The 24142-nt window shown below is 54.0% G+C and overlaps 1 protein-coding gene across 1 annotated transcript in view; it reads right to left on the bottom strand.

Annotated features, from left to right (window-relative positions):
* Window positions 1-24142, bottom strand: part of OTOG (otogelin) — an 85246-nt gene that overhangs the window by 5593 nt on the left and 55511 nt on the right. The window contains exons 33-50 of the mRNA XM_032640565.1: window positions 21340-21612; window positions 19272-19389; window positions 18453-18532; window positions 16198-18005; window positions 15219-15387; window positions 14797-14942; window positions 14149-14238; window positions 12438-12621; window positions 9844-10064; window positions 9496-9634; window positions 7619-7813; window positions 7206-7418; window positions 6505-6609; window positions 6201-6308; window positions 5415-5516; window positions 2602-2700; window positions 1277-1317; window positions 38-113 (exon numbers count right to left, since the gene is read on the bottom strand). Coding sequence (XP_032496456.1) covers window positions 38-113; window positions 1277-1317; window positions 2602-2700; window positions 5415-5516; window positions 6201-6308; window positions 6505-6609; window positions 7206-7418; window positions 7619-7813; window positions 9496-9634; window positions 9844-10064; window positions 12438-12621; window positions 14149-14238; window positions 14797-14942; window positions 15219-15387; window positions 16198-18005; window positions 18453-18532; window positions 19272-19389; window positions 21340-21612 — 4167 coding nt within the window. The remainder of the gene's footprint in view (window positions 1-37; window positions 114-1276; window positions 1318-2601; window positions 2701-5414; window positions 5517-6200; window positions 6309-6504; window positions 6610-7205; window positions 7419-7618; window positions 7814-9495; window positions 9635-9843; window positions 10065-12437; window positions 12622-14148; window positions 14239-14796; window positions 14943-15218; window positions 15388-16197; window positions 18006-18452; window positions 18533-19271; window positions 19390-21339; window positions 21613-24142) is intronic.

Raw genomic sequence — 24142 nt, 5'->3', positions numbered from 1 at the left:
AGCTTGCCCGACCTCCCCGGCTCCCCTCCCCACTCACCGCACTCGTATTTGGTGCAGCCACACACGTTCTCCGCGCTCTGCATAAACGCCTCGTCCAGCTGGGACATCTCCCACTGGGTGGGCAGAGGCTGTTAGCACCCCAGGTGAGGAGACCCGGCCCCACCGTCGGGAGCAGCCTGCCACCTGGGGCCCTCTCTTGTCAGTCGTCTCCTTGCAGTGGGCGGGAATCGGCGGCGGGGAGGGGCTGGCAGGCCTGTTAGCCAGGGGGGCCCTTGGCACCCTGTGAGCTCAGTCACCCTCCCTCAAGTATGCCCATGTGGCTCCCGAGCCTCCCCACTGGGGAGCGCTCCCGTGTCTTCTCCCGGGCCTCAGGACTCCCCTGTCATTCTGAGCACCCACTGGCCACATCAGCGAGGGCTCCCTGCATGGCTGCCGGCCCTGCCCGGCTCATACGCTTCCCTTCCTTCTTACCAGTTAAAAGGAGAAGAGGATGGGATGGGGGACAAAATGAGAGAAAATGTGGGCTAGGTGGGAAAGAGGGAAGACTTATAATCCAAAAAATCATGTAGAAAACATAACTTTAAGCATAACTTTCCATTTCTTAAAGTATTTTCATTTCTCTCAGTGGCCATGCAGCCTGGTGGTTAAGGGGATGTTCTCTGGAGTCAGATATCCTGGTTGCAATCCTGGCTCTGTGATCTACTAGCTACATGACCTTAACCTTAGTTTTCTTGTTTGTATAATTGAGATAACCATAGATGCAATCTCATTGGGCTGTCGTGCGAATTAATATGATAATAGACATAAAAGGCCTAGGAAAGTTCCTGGCATATAGTTAGCTCTAGGTAAACATTAGCTACCGTCATGAGTATCACCATCACCATCATCCCTGCCATCCCCAGCAGCAGCAGCATCTTCTTCACCACCACCGCCACCATCCCCACCATCACCATTACATCATCACCATCATCATCGTTCCCACCATCCCCACCACTCGCACCATCCCCACAGCATCATCACCAGCATCCCCACCAGCGTCAGCATCAGCGTCGTCATAGTCCTTAATCCTCACCGCAACTCTGAAGCATGACCAGGCCCACTTTACAAGCGAGGGCACTGTGCCCAGACAGCAGAGCTTGAGATGAGAATGCTGGCTTGCAATTCAAGGCTCATTGCACTAGATTAAAGGAATAGGGTCTCCAAGAGAAGGGAAAGAGAAGGAAAGAAAAAGGGGGAGGCAGACCAGGGGGAGTGGGGAGGAGCAGGGTCTTCATACCAGATGGCACCGGGGCACTGGGATTGTGTCGCAGTCACACTCTGAAAAACAGGAGGGGACAGGACCCACCTCACCAGAGGTGTCTAGGTGGGAGCCCCCCTGAGCCTCCCAGACCCCTCACTGCAGGTGCAGCTCCTCCTCTAGCTGCCCTCCATCCTGCATAGGGGCTGCAGCTCCCCTGGTTGGGCAGGTGGGGCATGATGGGTCCAAATGCCGAGCTCCACATAGAATGTGCAGGGAGGATAAACAGGTAGATGGATCAATACCAGGTTCCCTTCCGTCACCTGGGCTTCATCCTTCCCCGTGCTCCGGAGCACATTCTAGAGCAGAATGGGGCCTCTCCAGGAAGGAACAAGGCAAGGGTGGAATTTCTGACCATCTGCATTTCCTAAATATATATATGCTCAGCCAGCTGAGCTCTACTCCAAGCCTTCGCCCGTGAGCAGGTCCAGTTCTAAGCTGCGAGGGAGCTGATTGCCGAGGCACCGCTGACTAACTTAAGGGCTCCAGAAGTTCTAGCTTCGGGAGGAGGAGAAGTCAAGGTCACAGTGGCTGTGAAACACATTTGGGAGTCACCTTCATGCAGCAAATAGTTTTAGGTGCCTATATGCCGAGATTTTTCTCTGTTCTGGGGACAAAGCCATGGATACAACAGACCAAAATTCCTGCCCTCGTGAAGTTTACATTCTAGTGAGGCCCTGAAAAAGCAAGCTGAGAAACAGAGTTTCTCAACTTCTTTTCGAAAAACATCTTTTTAAAAAGATTTTTTTGATGTGGACCATTTTTAAAGTCTTTATTGAATCTGTTACAATATTGCTTCTGTTTTATGTTTTGGTTTTTTGGCCCCGAGGCATGTGGGACCTTAGCTCCCCGACCAGGGACTGAACCTGCACCACCTGCATTGGAAGGCGAAGTCCTGCTAACCATTGGACTGCCAGGGAGGTCCCTGAAAACCATTTTTATACAAAGCTCACAGGTGTTCATTACTGATCACTGCCACTCCCTGCCTGCTTCTCAAGAGGATTTGAGGCGAATTTGAACAAAATCATATTTACTATCAGATGGTTGCAATAAAGACTTTTTAAGGTGGAGAAGCTCCTTTTTGGAACAGGAAGTTGTTTTTTTCCTTCTTTTATCCTGGGGAGGCAAAGAATGTCCAGCACTCAGGGAGCGGGTGCAGCGGGAGGGCCATTGTGGCGGCTTCCCTCTGGTGACTCTGGAGGGGTCGAATCTGAGCCGAGTGGACAGTGGTGGCCCGGCTCCCCCTCCCCCCAGGGGCCTGGATCTCCGCCTTTGGGGAGGGGTGTCCCTGTGCGGGGACTTACCACAGGACTTGTAGGGGCAGCAGCGGTCTGGGCTCCACACCTCCACCAGGACAGTGCCCATGACACACTGTATGTGGGGACAGCGGAAGCTCTCACACACTGCATGGGCAGGGAGGCAGGGGACACGTCAGCCACAGACACCTTGGAGCTGGAATCCTCAGAAACACACTGGCTAAGGAGGGGTACCTCCTAGCTTCTCCGAGGTCCCCCCAGTGTCCTCAGACACCCTCTGGGGTCCAGAGGAGAAGACTGGGCTACTGAAGTCTCCCTGTAGAACTACATCAGGAGGCCCTCGTTCTGCCCTGGGAGGCACTAGCGACCTGACAGTGTCAGAACCTTAAATTCACTCAGCTGGGCCTCCCTCCCTTGGATGCTGTGTCACCCTGAGAGAAGTGGTCAGAGGGGAGCAGGTGACCAGGTGAAGCTCCGCTGATGGGACAGTTTCTCTCTAAGGAGAACACAGCTTCTCCTACGCTGTGGAGACGTCATCCTCTTGTAGCCCACCTGGAGCCTGCTCTGCTTCAGCAGATGCTACACTCTAGGGCTCACACTTCCCTCCTTCCTGCTCTCCAGCCAGTCCCCTCTTAGTTTAGGATTCCTCGGCCATTCTCATTTATTGAGAGACCAAGGCAAGGAGCAAGGAATCCCTGGACACAACTTTTTGGTGCAGAGGGGAGGTGCCAGGGTCAACGCTGAAGGTGAAAGATTGTAAAACTTATTTGATTTACAAAAAAAAATTATTGGCACAGGTAAGGAGTATTAATCAGTGTTTCAAAAACATAAGAGGTAGAGGGAGAAGGACATTTGTATAATGTCCAAATAACCGGTTACTTTCTGGTTGAAAGAGGAAATTTGTAAATGTAAGATGGACAGATCAGACAGCTACCACCCTAATCCAGGGCCAACGTGAACCTCGGTTAGAGTGGCTCAACCACAGAGCACGCGTCTCCTGGTGTGATGTCCTTTGAAGCTCGAGGACAGTGTAGCCAAAGATTTTTAATTTGAAGCCACCAAGTCTTGGATCTAATTTCCAGTTTACAGGAAGCACAGTGGACAGAAGAGCAAGGTAAATGGTTCCAAGAGGAAGAAACGAGACAAATCCAGAACATGAGACCTTCTGCAGGACCATAGCCCAAACTCTATAATTTAGTATCATACAGAAGAAGGAACATGTGCTAGATTAAAAGACATTTAAGAGACATAATGTTAATGTGTGGATCTGGATGGAATCCTGGATTGAACAGACCAGAAAAACCATGGACTGGTATGCTATGACTTGAAAATGTATCAACATGAAAGGTAAACATCATTAACTGAAAATACCTGGCTAAAAAAGAGCATGTACAGTATGACCTCATTTTGGTAAAACAGACTTACCTAAAGGGGGAGAATATCTAGAAGGATCTGTACTGAATTGGAGGATACTGACAATGAAATGGCTGGGAGGTAGGAAAATAGTGTTTTCATTTTCTTGTATTTACTTGGATTCTGTACTTTCTACAAGGCTTTGGTAGTGCTTTTGTAAGAAAAGTATAATGAAGACTGGGACAAGGTAATAATATCAATGGCCTCTGTTTATTGAGCACCTACTGTATGCCAAGCACTGTTATATTAAGGTACTATGTACACAGCACACACTCTACATCTATTATCTCTAACCTTCACAACAGCCTCTCGAGGTACATACTTTATCACCATTACACAAATGAGGAACCTTGGCTCAGAGAGGTTGTACACTGCCCCAGGCCACACAGCTAGTCAATGGCTGGGGCTCAAAACGCTGACTGACTCCCTATGCCTGTACTCAATCCACATTGCCGGAGTACTTTCTGAGAAACAGGAAGAGGGAGGCTGAGGAGGAGAGATGAGGAGAGATGCTGGAGAGGAAGGACACTGATCCTCTCCTCAGATGACCTTTGTAAACCCTTTATGACAAGCGGCCTCTGAGCCCCCAGGTGGAGCTACTTGGTTGGGTATGGCCAAGCCTTTTGGGCAACTCTCAGTGGGAGCCTACATTGTTTCAAAGTTGGTTCTTGACATTGAACCAGTCGGGGTTGCCCTTGGGGTATCCTGGAGGAGGCCCCGCCCTACACTGCTCTGTGTCAGTGCAGTCTCCCTCACATCTTTCCTACAGTCAGTAGGGAAAGGAATTTTTGTAAATTAAGTCATATTGAAATTTAAACATTTTGTTAATTTTCATCCATTAGGTTTGCTTAAAGTCCATGATGCTGGCTGTACTATGCTTATTAGGCACAAGTAAGGTACAGTACACTGTACACAGTACACAGTACTATGTTAAGGTACATCCTACATACAGGTGTTATGTCTTGTAAAAATATCAGAAAGGGCTCACTTTTATTCATCATTGCAAAATAAAAGAGCTTCAGAGGCTTTAAAATACAGCCTCGTGCAGGTACTATGGTAACAGTGGTGAAAGGGACCACGAGGCAGGGGCCTTGGGTCAGTCAGTGAATGAGGACTGTGGATCTAGGCCGGGAGAATGAGAGTAGACTAAGCATTTGTCCCTCAACCCAGGCCTCCCCCTGGCCGCTGGGAGCCTCCATGGAGGGAACAGGGACTTTCCTTAGGAAGCCTCAGAGCCACCTATGTGACAGCCTGTACCCCTGCCATCCAGCTCCCAGGACCTGGCCCAGCTTCCTTGGGTGGGGCCTCCTTCCATTGCTTCCCCAGAGCTCGCCACCTGGGGGCTCCCTGTTGCCCCCTGTTGAACTCCCATTGGTCCTAGGGTGAGGACTCTGTGAAGGTTCCTGGAGCCCCTTCCGGCCCTGGCCCCCACATCCAGCAGGACTCACCACACTGGTACCGAGGGCAGCAGAGCTCCGTGGTGTTCCTGTCCACGGTGAGCGCCTCCCCTTCCTGACACTCGGGGATGGGATCTGGACAGTCGCCACAGACTGAGGGGAGAGAAGGGCACCGCTGTCAAAGGAAGTACCTCTCCTGGGGAGCATGGTACAGAGCAGGTTGCTGGGGGAGGCACCTAAACCCCAGGTGTGACAGGAGTCAGACTCATAGCATTACCGAACCAAACTTGGGTCTGCTCACCTGTGTGCAGTACCGCCAATCTCCTGACACTGGCACGGGATGAAGGAAAGGGCAGCGTTTATCGCAGGCGCCAAGCAAGGAATTTGGGTCTTTTGAGCATTAGCCACCCGTTCTCCTTGCTTGGCACCTGCAATAAACAATGCACTTTCCTTCATCCCATCCCAGTGTCAGTAGATTGGCTGTACTGCACGCAGATGAGAGGACGCAAGTTTGGTTCGGTAACACTAGCAATGTTCCACAGTCCTGTGTGACCTGTCCTGGAGGCAGAACCTGGAAGTTCTCTCTCACATCCACCTGAACTCTTACACTGAACAAGCACCAATTTTCTTGTGCTCTGTAATGTATGGGGTGAAGCGGTGGTGGTTTCCTCTTCTTCCCACACTTCCTTTTGGACAGAGGTCTCACCCTTCTCCCCATGCCCACTCCACCAGAAGATCCCCACCCTTTCCTCCCAGCCACCCAGGGAAGCAGGGGTGAGGAAGGAGGTGGCTGTGATCCAGGCATGCATATTAACATCTGATGGCATATCAACCCACCACAGAAGTAGAAGATGCAGCACGAATCCCCCAGGCGGCCCGCAATCAGGGTCTGGTCCTGGCGACAGCTGGGGACCAGCGCTGCCTCACACAGGTCTGGGTCACACTCTTAGGAAAAGACAGAATTTTGGCACTGGGAGCAGACCCTGCAGGGCCACACCTGGACCCCCACCCTAGCTCTGCTTTAATCTCCAGCCAGAACCCAGTCCCCAGAGCTGTCCTTGCTCCCCTCGCCCGGCTGCAGGGCTTCCCTGCCCCTGGGTGGTAGGTATCCTCCCGTATCCCCCATGCTGGGACCTCTCACCACAGCTGTAGCTGGGGCAGCAGGAGTCCTCCTGGAAGTGGGTGAGGAGTCGGTGGCCTGGGCTGCAGGTGGGGGCGAGGCCCTCACACAGAGTCTGGTTACACACTGGCCCAGGGGCCACAAGGACTGTCACCTGGAGGCTGGGACTCCCTCAGCCTCCAGCAATGCCCAGCCCCTGGACACCTGGCCCCCAGTACTTCCCCTAGCCTCCAGGACCCATGTTCTTGGAGGGGGCCTCTGAGGGTCACACAGGGTCCAGGACTGAGACAGAAGAGCAATCAGAGTTAACATTCATTAAGCTGGGCCATATGCCCACTGCTGTTCTACTAGATCAGTATCAACTTCTGTCATTCTCATAACGACCCAGAAGGTGGGTACTATTATCAGCCTCATGTTACAGAATCGACCGAGGCACGGAGGATGTTAAATGATCTCCTGAGGTCACAAGGCTGCAAGGTGGTGGGGGGAGCATCCACCAGGCTGCCTGGCTCCAGAGCCCGTGCCTTTAAGCCGTGCCCCACACTGACTCATAGAGCACAGCTCCCCTACCCCACCGCAGGTCCTCCACTCCCCCCAACACACCCCCATAAGACATTTTCATTTCTCCAGGTCTTATTCTATCCATCAAGGTTAAGAAGCAGAGCTGGAGCCTTTTAACCATCTTACAGTTGAGGTCTAGGGAAGTGCAGGGTGGGACTCACCGCAAACAGTCCCCAGGCAGCAGGGATCCTCGGTGGGCAGGAGCAAAGCCACCTCCCCGAAGCGTGGGCAGATTTCAGGGCGGGGGTCTGGGCAGCCTGGTCCCACTGGGACGATGGTGTCCGGAGCTTGGCACTGGTGCTGAGAGCAGCCACTGAGGGAGCTGTTCCAGGTCTCCCCCAGGGCCCGCGGCACCCCCGTGCCGTCCGTGCAGGCTGCAGTGGGCATGGCGGGGTGCAGGGGACTGAGGAAGGTGGGGAGACCCAGACTGTCCCAGGCCAGACCCTCCCTGGGAAACTGACCACCCCCAGAGTAGACCTGGAGGGATGCAGGGGGCCTCAGCCATGGGTAGCAGGAGGGTGAAGGAGACCCTAGGTTGAGGAGAGGGCCCTGCCCAGGGAGGGCAGGAACCTACCGCACTTCTCCTCGGGGATGCAGAACCCCAAGCGGCGCCGGTGCAAGATAGTGCCCTCAGAGCAGACACAGGCCTCGCCCAGCACCTGGCACTGCTCTGGGTCCAGCGGGCCCAGCAACCCATCCTGGCACGTCTCAGGGGGCTCACAGGCTGCCACACATGCCTGGTATGTGGAGTCGCTGGGGCACAGGAAGGCTGCAGGGGCACAGCAGCGGGCACCAGCCTGAGCTCAGACCCCAGGCAGAGTGAGGAGGGGGCTCAGAGCATCATCTGTGCCTCGGCAGAGAGTGCAAAAGGTTTTAGTGTCATTGCCTCCTTCCTCTAGATCAGGAGCCAGCAAAGCACAGCCCACAGCCCAAATCCAGCCTGCTGCCTGTTTCTGCAAATAAAGTTTTATTGAAACACAGCCACACCCATTCATTTACCTCTTGTATCTGGCTGCTTTTGTACTACAAGAGCAGAGCTGAGTAATTGTGACAGAGACCATATGGTCCCAAAAGTCTCAAATATTTACTATCTGGTCCTTTACAGAAAACATTTGCCAACCCCTTGCTATAGATCAGTGTTTCCAAACTTTTTTTTTTTTTTTTTTTGCGCAGTTATGCGGGCCTCTCACTGGTGTGGCCTCTCCCACTGCGGAGCACAGGCTCCAGACACGCAGGCTCAGTGGCCATGGCTCATGGGCCTAGCCGCTCCGCGGCATGTGGGATCTTCCTGGACCGGGGCACGAACCCGTGTCCCCTGCATCGGCAGGTGGACTCTCAACCACTGCGCCACCAGGGAAGCCCTCCAAACTTTCTTGATTGTAAAAACTAGATCTCACGTTGTGGTCCGATATACACGTGCATGTAAACAGTGCTCCTCAAGCCACTGTAAAAGAATCACTGAGAGCTTTTGCAACACCATGGCTGGGATCCCACCTCAGACCAACTGAATTAGCATTTCTGATTGTGGGGTCCAAGCATGAGTACTTTTTGAAGTTCCCTGGGTAATTTCAAAGGGTAGCTGGGATTGAGAATCACTGATATATTGAAACAAAAAACCTTTTCACAAGACAATACTTAATCATTCTAGGTGCAGTACACACTAGTATTTTTTATTCTATTGCATCTTAAAAATGCTGATGCTGACGCCCAAATCAGTGGGTATGCTGATTTCATACCCACTGAGTTGGGATCCACAGTTTGAAAAACACTGCTCTAGATGATTTTGTCTTTTCATCTTCTATCTGTCTTATTATAGGTGTGGCCTTCCTTTGAGCTGTTTCCAGCCTTTCTGGATGTGTTCACATTTATAAATCAAAATACTCTAGGCTGGTCCACCCCTGCCTACCCGACTAGTGCAAACCTAATGGGGGTGCGGAGGAATGGCTCTCACGTCCATCCTCAACGAAGGAGAGGAGAGACGAAAAGAGAAACATGACTAAAAGTTAAGAGAAAGGAACTAATATTTACTGGATAGTAACGTGTGATGGGCCTCTGTGAGGCACTCTGTACACATTATCTCATGTCATCTTCAAAACGACCCTCAAGAAAGTGCTATGACCGCCCCCATTTTACAGAGGAAACTCAAAGAAACTAAATAATAAACATAAAACATGTATTTATGTATTTATATAAAGTATAATAAAAGTTAAAAATTTTAATTTGTTAGTATGCTTATAGATTTATTTAGAAAATATTTATAAATTTATTAATTAATATCCATTAGTGAGTGAACGACTATTAAATCTGGGAAAGCCTAGACCTGGACTCAGGTCTGTGAGCCCTTCTCCCACTCTAACAGGGGTGAGGGGTGACAGTTACAGCAGCCACGGAGGAGACCCCCCCGGCCCTTCCCCTCTCCTCCCCCTCCCCCTCCCCACCCCTGCAACTCACGGCAGTAGTCGGAGCGTCGCCACTTGATGCACACGTGGAACTTGTGGCACATGGCCACGTACACGGTCAGTGCCACGCAGGGCTGCTGCAAGTACTTGGTGTCCCGGATCCACAGCTCACAGAATGACTCCGGGGTGACCTGGGACGTGCATCAGACGGTGCTGCCTACCCACATCCCCCATCTCTCAGGGCTCAGCTCCTCCCAGCCCGGCCCAGGGGCAACACGGACTTTGGCAGGCTCCCAATCTGTCCCAAGATCAACACCTCTAGGGAGCTTGCCCCCTGCAGGTAGATGCTGCCATTCTCAGCCCAGGAGGTCCCCCCATGCTGGACCCAGGTGACACCTACAAAGCGGTGGCAGACGCTGAATGTGTGGTTGGACACCATGCGAAGGCAGGGAGAGCAGTCGGCCGTGGCACAGCTGTCCGGGCGGAAGCGGGTCTGGCCCACCGAGGTCAGGGAGCTGGGCACCTGCCAGCTGTCCAGAAAGGGAGCAGGGTCCTCGGCCTCACCCACCACAGAGCCATCCTCCAGGGTGAGGTCATTGGCTGCGTCCCCATCACAGATACCTGAAAGGGGCAGAATTACCCCAGTGGCCATAATAATCACCACTCTCAGGTCCCCAGCTGTCACACTGAATATTCCTCACAATAATTCTTTGAGACTGGTATCACTGTTATCCCCATTTTATAGATGAGAGAAATAAGGTACAGAGAAGCTAAGAAATGCAGTGTGTAAGAAACTGTCTTTGTTTAGGAAATAAACACCAAAGTATCTAAGGATAAAGGAACACAATGTCTCAAACATACTTTCAAATGGTTCAGAAAAAATGCATTTATGTAAAAGGCATATGCATAGAAAAGTGAATATATAAAAAGGCATATATACGTATATAAATGCATATATACATGCATATGTACATATATAATATATACATATATATACACATGGAGAGAGAGAGAAAGAGAAGCAAATAGGCAAAACGTGAACACTTGGTAAATCTGGGTGAAAAGCACATAGGAGTTCCTATACTATTTTTGCAACTTTTAAGTTTAACGTTATATCAAAATTAAAAGTTACTCCAAAAAATCTGCTTTAGCAGAGATTGCTAGCTAATTATAACACCTGTTTCCTCTTCTTCCTGGGCGGTCCACTAGCCTATTTCTCCCAGGCTCTCCTGTGGTTGGTGAGACCATGTGGTAAGTCCCCACCAACAGAACGTGAGCGAAGGTGATGGGCACCACTTCCAGGTTGGATCCTTAAAACCTGCCCAGCTCTTTCCCCTTCTGTGCAGTTGGAAGCTTGTGTTGAAAATGGCAGAGCCACAGGATGGAAGGAATCTCCATTTGGGAATTTATGTGTGCAAGGAATAAACTTCTATTGTGTTAAGGCACTGAGATGGGGGCAGGGCTGAAGTTTATCTGTCACAGCTTCTAACATGACCTTAACCTCCACCTTCATCTCTCACACTCTAGGCTCCAAACACCCACTTCCCCGCCCTTGACTTTGCTTATGCTGCTCCTTCTGTCTGAAACACTTTCTCAAAAGTCCTTCCTTCACGTACCCCTCAGATGCACCGTCCATGACTGTCCCAATTCTGTGTAACAGGTTCAGTTTGCAGGTCTGGTTTGCTCTCTGAGTGCAAAGATTCATTTTCCCTTATAGTCTCACTCTCTCAATATTCCCCCAAGTTGCCTAGCAGGTGCCCAAGATACCAATGTTAGTCTGGATAAAATAGAAGTAAATTCGCTGACTTCTGCTCTGACACCTCCAGGCACCAATTTCGTGAATAAAAAGCATGAGTTACTACAAAATCCTCAGATTTTTATCAACAGTCCCAATGGTCAGATTTTTGGTCTTGGCATTGAGTCACTGAAGGGTGTCACAAAGGCATCCTGGGGAGGAGCTGGCCCACCGGAGGCTGACCACAGCACTCTGCATCAGGCACAAATAGTAGAAGGAAAAAATGGTGAGAAAGGGATAGCAGAGGAGGTGGTGATGGTGGTGTGTGTGTGTGTGTGTGTGTGTGTGTGTGTGTGTGTGTGTGTAAGGAGAGATGTTTGTGCCAGTAGGAATGGAAGCTTCATAAGACACATTTTGTCTCTTTTGCCTACTGTTCTGTCCCTAGTGACTGGTACATGGTAAATATGTGTTTATGTGTTGCACAGATGAAAGAATGAGCAGGGAGCAGGCTCACACATTAGCTCATGTGTAGAAGGCATTTTGAACACAGAGGCATGAGTGTAAATGAATAAACTGGGTGCAGATTTACGGATGGCGGGCGTGCAAGCATGTGTGTGGAAGTATTCCTATGTCACCCACCATCATAATCACAACAGTTTGTCATGGAGCACCTTATGGGGGCCCACATCCTTCTGCACCTGCAAGGAGCAGCAGTCCACACTTAGACTCCTCCTGTACCCTTGTTCTTATCAAAATACATCCAGGCCCTTAAGGCATGCTCTCTGCAACCATGCTGCGGTCTGAAGAGCACTAGTTCTGTGTTGTGGCAGCTCTGTTGTGTGATCTTAGGCAAGCCACTTAACCTCTCTGAGCCCCCTTTCTTCTTTAGTTCGATGGCCATCCCTCAGGGCTATTGTGTGGATGACCTGGAATAAGTGAGATCAGAATGTAGAAGTGTTTTGTGAAGTGCCCAGGCATATGCAGACAGGGAAGATTATCTGGTGTTAGGAAGCGATCAGGGAAGCTGACAATCTCGGCTGAAGTGACAACTGGCCAAGGCCAGAGCCCTGCGCCACCTCCCTGCTGGCAGCTTCAGCCCTAGAACACAAGACACTAGGTCTCTGCCCTGAGAGCTCTGCTGGTCCCACCTCTGGCCCAGCACTCTGTCCCAGCTTTCCCTGTTCCAGGGGAACCTGTGTCTGGGGGCAGAGGTGGATCCAGGAAGCATCCCCCTCCCCCCCAGCTGGGTCCCACCTCACCGCAGAGTCCACGGCCCTGGGCTTGGCTGGCTTTGCTGGCCTCCAGGATCATGAGTCCTGAGCTGTGGAGCCACTGGATCTGGATGTGTGATGGTGTCCGGATCACATACATGTGTCCTGTGTCCTCAACTGTGAACCCGTACCTGCTCACAGGGGGCCACACAGGCTGCAAGTCCACAAACACCTTGTGGGGGAGGGTGTTCAATGTGAGCACAGCTTGTCTGCTCGTCCATCCGTCCCTCCCTCCCTCCATCCATCCATTTATCCCACTAGCAGTTATGAAGCATCTGCTACATGGCAGGCTCTGTTTCAGGCACACGCAGCCCAGACACAGTCCAAGGTGGCATGGAAAAGTCCTAAAAACATGTTATGAGCACAAAACAATGACACAAGAAATGCAACAGCTGGAGGCAGGCGACATCTACACGCCCAAATAATCCTGAGCCCTTCTAATCACTCTCTTTTTTTCTGATTCTGCTCAGATCATTTCTTCTGGGAGACTGACCCTAAATCCCCAGCCGCTGGGTTGGGTACCCCTTTCTCTGGGGTCTCCCAAGCTCTGTGTTGTCCTTTAAGACAGATGTGTTCCCTCATCAAGGCCCTCCATGGGCTGTGAGTTTCTTAAGGGCAGAAACTGTGTCTCACTCACCTTTGAATCCCCAGCACCTGCCTTTGGGCCTGACATGAACTGGGGGCTCAAGCAATGTTTGTTAAATATGCAACACTTTAAACTCAAAGCTACAACCCCTGCTACTCACAGACAAGGTTAAATTTGTATGTATTATCAGTTTTACTATGTGGAAATGGGAGATGAAAATATTAGGATTTTAAAATATTTATAATGACTTTATACCCTCCCATCCAAGAATCACTGTTTTATTAATCACTTTGCAAATTATCCAGTGCATAAACTACTGTGTTGCATAGAGGGAGCCCTAGCCCGGTAGTCGGAAAACTTTGACCTTGGGCAAGTCCCTGGCTCTCTCAATCTAGCCTTCCGAGCTGTACAGACAGGGCCATGGGCTCCACAATGCTGGAGCACCTGGGATGAAACCCAGGGAGTTTTATGCTTAAGCCTCCATCTCATGGAAAACCCACTGCCCTAAGCCTTGTTCCTGAGAGTCTCACAAGGTGTGGCCCTTGTGTTCTATGTTCAAGAGCAGATTCTAGTAACAGGGCTGCAGGTCTGAGCTCAGGAATAGGTGGGGAGAGCCGACACTTTGGGACCTGAGGAAGAGATGAGTCAGCCCTACTCACCCTCCCCCTGGGAAGAGCTAAGGCAGAGCCTTCGGGGTGGGTACCCCACAGAGGGTGGGCTGTGGCTGGGCACCAGCCTCCTTGACAGAGGTGGGCTTGATGTGAAGCCGATGCATCTTAGTGTGTTCACATGGCCTTATATTTTTGTAAAAATTGCAGAAGTGAGATATTTTAACCACAATCATTTAAGGCTACTGTCTCTCTCCATTTAACTTCTTTTCGGTCGCAATATTCCTCCTGGTACACTTCCTCCCCTGACATGAAGAGTGGCCACAAATATTCTAATTAAAATCACCTCCTAATATACCTAATTTTGCATTATTTTTCTTTTAGAGGATCCCTCCCTTCCCTTACTCCCAGTTGTGAATAAGCCTCAAAGCCCCTCCTCCGCTGATGCCCCGCCCCTCGCCTGACTCCTGCCCTTCCCTGGGGGCTTGCTCTTTGATGCACTCACCTTCCGGTTGAAGCGGTCAATGGTGACCTGATGGGTCAGGTGAGTCACATTCAGCATCACCAGGCAGAATGGCGGCCAGTTCAGGTGCCCCTGCAGAGAGAACCCAGCCCTCATCTACCTGGAGCCCTGCTGCCGCCTCCTCCTGGGGAGCAACTCTTCCCCCCCAACCCAACCTTGCCTCAATATGCTAGGGGCACCCACTGGGGTTGTGCAGATGGTGCACAGAGTCCCACAGAACATTCTGCTTCCACTTGACCTCCTGCAAGCCCCCCAGAAAGCTGCCTCCTTTCACCTGGCTCATGGGAGCATCCTAGTAGGCGGTTCCCTGCAGCCAGCACCCTTGACCACAGGCCATATCCCAGGGGTGGCATCCCAGCTCCTCTGCATTTCAGTGCCTCTCACAGGGGCCTAGGCAGCTGGGAACGGTGCAGGCCCCAGGAAGGGCCAGGAGGTGGCGCTCCACTCACTCTTTCCCCAGGTGCTGGTTCCAGAAGAGCCCCATGACTGAGACAGACGGAGCTGCTGCAGGGGCCTCTTCATCTGTCCTCGCCTCTGATAACCCTCAAAACCCAACTCACTGCTCAATCTCCCCTCCAAACCCAGTCAGGTCTCAAGGCCCCAGCAGGAAGGGAAGCCAGGGACAGTCACCAGGTTGGCACTTTTGCAGTCGAGGACGTGAACAGTGACCATTTCATCGGGGCTCTGGCTGAGGATGTAGATGGCCTCCTTGAACAGGGCTACATAGCTCCCGTCGAAGGTGACAAAGCTCAGATCAGGGAAGATTGAGCACCGACCTGGGGAGGGCAGGGACGAGAAGAATAAACAGATGCCCCTGGGGGCCAAGGCCACCCAGGAACATGAGGCCTTCTCCTGGGTGATCCAGAGGCCTTGGGGGGCTGGACGGTCACACAGAGATCAGAGGTCACAAGGGTAGGAAGGTCAGAGGTCCCACAGGGGGTTCATGTCAGGGTTACCCTGAGGCTGGAAAGCACACAGGAGAGGGGCAGAGATTGTGCCGGGTTCAGGGTACGAGAAAGACATGGGAGGCGCCCGCGGACCCCACGACTCACAGGCACACTCCCAGAAGGGGCAGCAGCGGTCACCGCCCACCCTCACTGCGAGGCCCAGGACCCCACAGCTAGGAGGCGCAGTGCTCTGGGGACAGTGCTGGGACTGGTTCACTCGGATCAGTTGGCCCTCCAGGCAGATGTGGCGGACGCAGTCCTGCTCGGCGATTGGCTGGGGCACAGGATGGAGGAACAGCCTGAGCAATCCCCTTGGGACCACGGTCACTCATTCCCCTGCCCCACCTACCCCCAAGCCGTGAGGGCACAGATCCTTACCCCATAGGTTCTGGCAGGTAGGGGACCCTGAGGTACAACGACAAGGGAATGGTGCCTTCATCCTCCCTCCACCCACCCAACACACCACTGGGGGCCTAGGGCTGGGCTAAGAGTGAGACTGGGGTCAGGGGACTGAGTCCCAGAGAGTCTGCACATCCACCTGGCCCTGCAGAGAGTTCTAGGTACGTAGCAGGTCCACTAGCTCAGACTCGTAGAGACCCAAGCACACGCACGCACACACAGTTTATCTCTCTCCTTACAAACGCAGACATACACCACCTTGCAACACCACACATCACATGCATAAGAACACACACACACACAGATGAGCGTTCACATGGGGTCCCACACACGTGAACACAAACGAGTTCACACACAGTCCCATATGGGTACACACACACACGCGATGCACACAACAGCACACCAAGCCAGCCAATGGGCCCCTGGGTCCCAGGTGGGTCATGGAGGGATCTGCTATGGCATCAGAGGCCCAGAGGAGCTTGGAGAATTTGCAGGCTCCAGGAGCTTGGGGCAGGGGTCAGGATGGTGACTAAACGGCCATCTGGCAGCCTGGAAGCTGGCTAAGGAGACGCTGCCGCCGACCTTGAGGATGTGAGAGCACGATGGTGTCCAAGCCCCGGGGCACAGGAGGAGGGAAGGCATGGAGGGTTCACATACAGGGGCAGAACCCTGACAAGTCACTCACGACACAGATTTCAGATGTACTGGCTTCAGTGGTGGTGGCCAAGGACTCGGCCGGACCTGCCGAGATGCTCTGGGCTGGAGCCGAGCGCCCAGACTGCTCAGTGGTAGCCTCTCCCTCCGGCTCTGCTTGGGGCTGAGGTCCTGCCGAGGTGCCATGCGCCTCAGCCAGCTGGGGGAGCAGAACCAGCGAGCTCTCTCGGGAGGCCGTCCTGGCTGAGACTCTGATCAGCGGGTAGGACGTTGGCACCAGTGGTACTGTGCCAGCCCAGGGGCTCTCAGCCTCCGTCACCAAGGTAGCAGCAGTGTGGGCCACAGCAGGCGTGAGCTCTGTGGGGCCCCCCTGGGCAGAGCCATATATCCAGGTGGGCTGAGACACTTGCTCGGACAGGATGGCCATCTTCTCCGTGGTGCTCTTTCGTGGGCCAGCAGATACTGTGGAGGCCGCCCCCCCAGCCAGAGCCACAGCCACGACCCCAGAGGCTGGCAGCGTGGCCCCCAAAAGCAGGTCTGGAGCTGTGCCTGTTGCCTGAGGAACCACATGACTGGGCGGGTGCACCTGGGCCAGGACAGCCTGGGTGAGAGGCAGTGCGGGGCTGAGTGTCCGAGCAGGCAGAGTTGTGGCCACGGCGGGAGATGCGGCCTGTTGCTGCAGTGGAGGGGGGATGGCAGAGACGCTGGGGCCGGGCGTGGCCACTGGGGCGGACGTGCCCACCTTGGCCAGGGGCAGGCTGGTGTCGGGAGGCAGACCAGAGAGGAGCTGGGGCTGCCGAGTTGACTCCAGAGATGTGAAGGGTGTGGCCCCCAGCCCACGAGCGACTGTGGACAGGCTGGCGGCAGTTACAGGCCCCGAGGGCAGAGCGGGAGGCCTGGCGGCGGCTGCGGTGGCATGCGGAGCGGGGTGGGGCGGGGTCATGGGGAATGGGCTTGGCAGTGGGGATGCTGGTGGGCCCGTGGCCTGGCTGGGCCCAGGTTGGACCTTCTCTGTGGATGGCGCTGTCTCCACCATCTCAGTCACCAGGGGACTGGCAGGAATCTGTTCTGTGGCTGTTCTAGACTCAGCTGGGGGGCTGCTGGGACTGGAAATGCTCTGGGACTGTACGGGACGGGGGATCCCTGTCCCCGTCACGACCTCCGTTATTGATGGTGTCGGCAAAGCCTTGTGGGATCCTGAGGAAGTGGGAGGCCTGGAGGTCACTGCAGGGGAAGCCACAGGCCTGGAAGAGGGACTTGCGGGCAACTCCAGGCTCGGGGAGGGCTGGAGGGGTGTCGTCTTAACAGGCAAGGAGCCAAGGCCTAGGACCGTCACGGCTTTGGTCACAAGAGGGAAGCGAGGTGCAGGGGGTGACAGGGAGGAGACTGTGATGTTGACGCTTCCCGCAAAGATCACAGTCACCCTGGTCGTCTCCATGGCGCCCGACCCCATGCCTGATGTGGGCATCTGCTGTGAGAGGGGAAGGGATGAGGGCTCTGGGACACGAGGGGTGGTCAGGTGGCTGGCGGTCACTCCCGTGCTGGCTGGGGCCTCTGTGGGGTGCTCAGGGACGTTAGATGCAGTGACCCCCGGTGGCTGCTTCTGAGTGGTCTGGGTGGGGCCTGGAGACAGAGCTGGCCCCTCAGTGGCTGCCACGGGTGGGTTCAGGGCCGTGGTGAGCGGGATAGCCGGTGTGGGTGCTGGCCTGTGGGATGGGGCCCCGGGAGCTTCCTGTGGAAACTGCAGCTCCTCGTCACTGGGGGTGGGCAGCTCTTGACCGGGAGGCAGGGTCTCGTTGCCAAAGGCCTCCGTGGGAACCAAAACCATAGGCTCCACACCTGGGGCAGACCAGAGAAGAGGCTCAGCCAGTGGGGCGACTGCTGCCGCAGGGGTCATCACTGGGCAGGGCTGTGATGTGGGGCTCCTGGGCTGGCACCCTTGGTGAGGGGGGTAGAGCTTCTGACAGCTGGTCAGGGACTCTGTCACGTGGTGTTAGATGGCCCAGAGAAGTCAGCAGGTCTGGACCCTGTCCCACACCTCAAACCCTGAGCCCAGAGCCCAGAGCCCTCAGGCCTAAGTCTGGCGGCATCTCAACACGTGACCCCAGCCAGTTCCCTTCCCCACATGGGCCTCATTTTTTCTGTGAACTGGGGGGAATGGACCAGATGAGGTCCCTGCCTGCTCTAGAGTGCTCTCCTTCCAGAGGCCCCTGTGCTGACCCTGTTTCACCAGGGACCCGGGGGGTTTACAGGTCCAAGGAGGGATGAGAAGTCCAGGCCACTCACAGTCCTCCAAGTAGACGCATCTCTGTGTGACTTGATCCAGGACCCTGGGGGTGGGGCACACAGGCACACAGCCTTCCACCCTGAGGACAGAGCAGGGGGCCAGTCAGCGGTCTGGAGCACCAGGAGGGCCACCGCCTTTCACCCGGATGGAGCACAGACCTCATCCTTTCTCATGACACACGTGTGTGTGTGCATCTCATGTACACACTCACATGAACCTCCGTGGAGACAGCATGTACAGGAGCACACATACCCAAACATGCATGCTGCACACTCCTGCCCTCAGGCTGAGAGGAAAACACGAACAAAGTCTGGTTATGTGCACACTTGTGCCCACACTCACACATGCACACGTGTCTCCATTTACGCGCATTCTCACGTTCCTCCTCCACACCTGCAGGACTCAAAGCCATTCGCGTGGATACACATACGTCCACACAGTCCGCCAAAACATCAGTGTACCTTATGCACGCACACCCAGCTGCACCAACACCCAGATACATGCAGCTCATACGCATGTACATACACACAGCTGTGTACAGCTGTGCACCCACAGCTACCCTTTGTACACCCACAGGGCTCAACTATACACACATGTGCACAAACTGACATTCACATATGCCCACATCAGGCAGGTTCACTCTGGTTCACACACATTCCCATACCCAGTACACAAAACATACCGACACAAGTACGTGTGAATACACACACACCACAGTACATGCTCACGCCTAAACCCACAGACTGCATACAAAGCCATTCACTCAGGTGTATGCTCAAATACACTGAGGTACACACCTTGAATCCATGCCACCTCACCTGGGCACATCCTGGCAGCTGGCTGCCCGTGGGTCCTGGCAGGTTTGGAAACAGGGGCTGGCACAGGCATCGTAGTGCCACTCACAGGTGGGGTAGGGAGCCCCCGAGCGCTTGGCATCTGGAAAGGTGGCCCAACCCGAGACAGTGAGACTGAGCCCCAGCTCCTGATCAGGTGCCAGAGCACAGAGGTCATCCCACCTCAGCCCATGCCCACCCTGCTCCGTGGAAGAGATAAATGGACTCGTGCAAGAAAAGTGAAGACCGAAATGAGATGAAATGAAACAAAACAAAATCAAATCAAATCAAATCCAACCTGAGGGGAAACCATATTCCTGAGAGCTGAGGTCGGTGGCTGGGGGATCTTTGGGTCGGGACTCTGGGAACTTGGTGGAGGGGCTGAGGACCAGGGGTGGGGTGGGACTATGGAATGGGCAGTTGGAGCTGGGCTTTCAGAGGCGGCCAAAGAAGAGGCTGGGACCCCTGATCTTTCCATAAGGCTGCCTTGTCACCCTGACCTTCTGGGACCTTGGTGGCCAGGCTTGCCCCCTTAGACCTTGCTAGCTAACAATAATAATAACAACAGCCAACTCTTAACACCAAGCGCTACACTCAACATTTCACAAGTATTCACTCATTAATCCTCACAGTAATTCGATGAAGTAGCACTATTATTATCCCCATTTTACAGAAGAGGAAACTGAGCACAGAAGATGCCGGGAATATTAAACTTTCCCAAAGGAGATTTCCTCAAAAAAGGCCTTGTGGCCACTGCCTTGACAAGTGAAGGATCCTCAGGGAAAGTCTGGAGCCCGTGGGGGGCTTCGAGGCAGACAAGACCCCAGACCATGTTGGCACGAGTGATCAGTCTCTGAAACCATGGCCTGAGCTGGGAGGCGTGGGCGAGCTCCCCAGCAGGCTGGAGGGAGCAATCCCACCCGGGCAGCCCCATCCTAACAAAGCCCCATCCCCAGTCCCCAGCCTGCTGCTGACTGTGAAGGAGCCTGCTTTTGTAAGATCCTTGAGACCAGAACTAGGAACTTACATCTGGGGAGCACCTACTCTGAGCCAGGCCCAGAGCAAAGCCCGGGAGATACGGTCAATCCTCGCAACAACCTTCTGAGGCAAATACCCCCGTTGCACAGATGAAGAAACAGGGTCGAGGAGAGGGGGGCTGGGGCTCCTCCGAGTGCCAAGGCCCGGGATCAGGACTGTCTGCCTTCAGAGCCTGGGTGTCTTCCAGCAAGGGACACAAGTCCTGCCATCACAGCCAGTGGTGAATCTGCCCTGGGTGGGGTTCACTGGTGGACTTGATAGGTGACCACTGAATGTCAGAGTGAGCTGGCCCAGCCCTGGGCTGGGAGCGGTGGGGGATGATAAACGAAAGGCTGACTGGGGACATATTTACACATGTGTACGTGTAAATGGATCCATTCATACAGCACAAACATACATGTGCACGTGCAGGACAGAGAGGCCAGCCTGGAGCAGTAAGGAAATTGTGATCACTGTCTCCAGGGTTTAGGCAGAAGACAACTACTTTTGGGGCTCACCCACCTGGCAGGGAGATGGCAAAGCCCTGGAACCCACTGGTCTCAGCTGGAAAGGGCACGAAGCTGCCCCATCACCGCCCAGGTTCTTGGGCCTCTCATGGGAGCCAGGGGGGCTGTGGCCTCCTCAGGCTGTGCCCCAGTGGGCAGTCTTTGAGCTCACAGGGCAGGCATGTGCCCCCATCAGCAAGAAACCTGAGCCTGCGGGCCGTCAAGCTGAGGCCACAATGATCACTTTTCTCGCTTCCACAAAGGCCGCCCTATTTTTAGACCTTGTAAATGGCCTGTGGGAGTAGGCAGGACCCAGGAAGCTGGCTGGGCCCCAAGTCACAATGCCCAAGGCTCCCTAGGCCACCAACAAGGAGGCCGGGCCCCCTCCCATCTCAGGGGTGGCACCCACGTGGCTTCCCTGTGTCAGGAGAGTGAGGATCTCGTCTCTTGGAGGCAACTGGAAGGATGAGGTGGGAGGGAAGCTGAGTCAGGGGCGGAGGAGCTGAGGGCGATGCAGGGTGGACACCTACCCAGAAGGCGGAACAGTGTGCCCCGGCGGAAGGCCTCCGTGTGCTCATACAGCCGGAGGGCCAGCACTGGGCCCAACACGTAAAGGAAGGCCCCAGGCTCCGCCAGGGACTCGAGGGCCACCAGGCCCGCACGCCACGAGTGCAGCGAGAAGGAGGCATGGTGGTGGAAGGCATCGCTGGCCTGCCACTTGGCCAGCTCCAGAGACCCGTTGGCCATGACGTGGAGGAAGAAGTTGGGTCTGTCCGCTGCCTCCAAGGATATCACATCTGGGTCTGCAAAGAGCCACGAGGGTGAGGTCAGCAGAGAGAGGTCCGGATGCGGGGAGGGGGCAGACACCCAGGCACCATCTGCAGTCTCAGCGACTCAGGACTGGGTCCTGCTCCTCCAAGCCTGCCCGCCTCCCCTCAGCCCACCCACCTCTGCCTGCTGGCTGCCCCTTGGCACACACCACCTCCACCCGAGGGAGGGAAGGTTGGGGGTTAAAGCCCCAACTGCAGAGCCTTGGGGAGGTGACTGAACTATCCCCTCCTCCCTCCCTCCCTCTCTCCTTCCTTCCATTCCCTCCTTCCTTTCTTCCTCCTTCTTTCCCTCTCTCCACCTTCCCTCCCTCCTGCAAACATCTCTGAGGCCCCTCCGTGTACCATGTGCTAGTCTAGATGCTAGGGATACAGCAGTGAGTAGGACAGACAGAAACAGCTGTCCTGGTGGGGTTCTGTTCTATGGGACGCACTAGACAAGCTGGGGTTTGCTGATTTGTCAGTTTTCTTGGTCCCGCTCCTCACAGAATCCCAGAGGGTCAGAGCTGGGGGACCTGAGGCTGAGCCCAACCCACAGCAGGGACACTGCCCCAGAGGTGGAAAGGGGCCTGCCCAGAGGCCTAAGAGCTGGGCTCCGCTGTCCTCTCTCCTATCTCCACGCTGCTGGGTGGATCTCCCCTGCCCCCCACCACAGGGCCCTGCAGGGTCAGGGCCCAAATGCACAAGCAGGTGTCCGGAGTCCCGGCCCACCATGGCTGGCTGTGCTGTGGACAAGTGAATTCACGCCTCCAGGCTGTGAGGGATGAACGGTGTGTGAAAGGCCCAGCACAGGGCCTGGTGTGTCTCCCCCTCCCCCCATCACCCCTCCACCCCGTGGCCCCAGGAGATACTGCACAGAGCTCCTGTTAGACCTCCCTGGGCAGCTGTGAGAAGAAATGAGGTAACTGGGGGAAGAATCAATTCTTCATGTCAACGACAACTGCTATTGATCAGGACTTAACCCCGTGCTGGACACAGTGCTGAGCAAGCTCTCTACCCGCTACTTGTAGTAAATTCCAGGAGAGCCCTGTGAGGCGGTGAATTCATTCATTCAGTAGCTAACACTACTGAGGCCCCCACCAGGGGCCAGGCACCGTTCCAGGCACTGGGGACACAATAGGGGACAAAACGACAAATCCCCTGTCCTCACGGAGCTGACATTCAAGTAGCGGGTGGTGGGTGGGGAGTAAACATAATGAACAAGCAAATTCTATAACAGGTTAGAAGGCGATGACATTGCATCCCCATTTTACAGATGAGGGCGGTGAGGCCTAGAGTCACACTGACAGTGGAAAAAGGAGGCAGGATTGGAGCCCAGGCTCTTAACCACTGCGCAGTCAGCCCCAGGGATGGGATCCAGGAGTGGGCATGGGGCAGCCCAGGCGGGTAGAGTGCTGAGTCCCTCACTGGGTGACCTCAGGCAACTCACTTCCCCTCTCTGGGTCTCGGCTTTCTTGTTTGTGAAGACTGGAGTTGGCCTAAATCAAGGTTCTCAACCATTTGTCCTGAAGTCCTCTTAACGGGGGGAGAGGCTGAAAGCCAGACCTAGAGGTACAGTTGTTTCTCGGTACACCCGCCCCGGTACCAAAATCCAAGGATGCTCAAATCCTTTACATGAAATGGCCCAGTACAGTCATCCAACCGTATTCGTAGGTTTCCATCTGAAGTTCCACCCGCGACTGGTTGAATTCGTAGATGTGGAACCGTGGATACAGAGGACTGACTGTACAAAGTCTCGTGTTTTACCTTAAATAATCAAATGATTTTTTACCTTCCATTTTCTAAATTTTATTTCTCTTTTAATATCTCTGTTTGGGAGGAGCCTGACAAAAGTGACAGCCTGGTTGCTGTGATCACTTGCAAGTGATGTCCCCTTGGGTAAGTTACCAAACCTCTCGGGGCCTCAGTTCTCACATCTGTAAATTGGGAAAATAATAGCACCTACCTCCTAAGATTGTTGTGAGGGTTAAATGAGTTATTATATATGAAGCACTTAGAACAGTGCCCAGCACACAGCAGGTGCTACAGAAGAGTGAGGTATTGTTAATAATAAATCAGTAACCTCCTCCAAAAATCTTTAAGTAAAATTGATACTCCAGGGAGATGTACCAGGTTGTGGCTTGTGTCCCTTTAGTACATCCTATAGGACATCAAGACCGTGAGAGTGAGAGGCTCAGGCCAAATGACTGCTGAATCCTCCTCTCTGTGGCATCTTCTGCTCTCCATTTCTTCCCATCACAACCTTACGCATCCTTCAAGGCCAAATTCAAGAGACACCTCCCCGACGCAGCCACCCCAAATCTTACCTGGAAGGTATGTTCTCTTCTGTTGTCCAGTACTCTGGGCACAGCACAGGGAAGGAACACAGGATGGGGTGGGAGTGGGAGCCTGGCCTTCACAGCCTCTGGGCATCCCATCCACAGTGACATTCTCCAGGGCCAGGCTACTCTAGGGTTTGCTTAACATGCCATAAAACCACTGGAAAATCAACACCCCCTCTAGACTA

The sequence above is a fragment of the Phocoena sinus genome, chromosome 8, assembly GCF_008692025.1.
Source record: "Phocoena sinus isolate mPhoSin1 chromosome 8, mPhoSin1.pri, whole genome shotgun sequence".
NCBI classification, from domain to species: Eukaryota; Metazoa; Chordata; class Mammalia; order Artiodactyla; family Phocoenidae; genus Phocoena; species Phocoena sinus.
The sequence above is the reverse complement of the archived record's forward strand: the minus strand, read 5'-3'. Positions and strand labels throughout refer to the sequence as shown.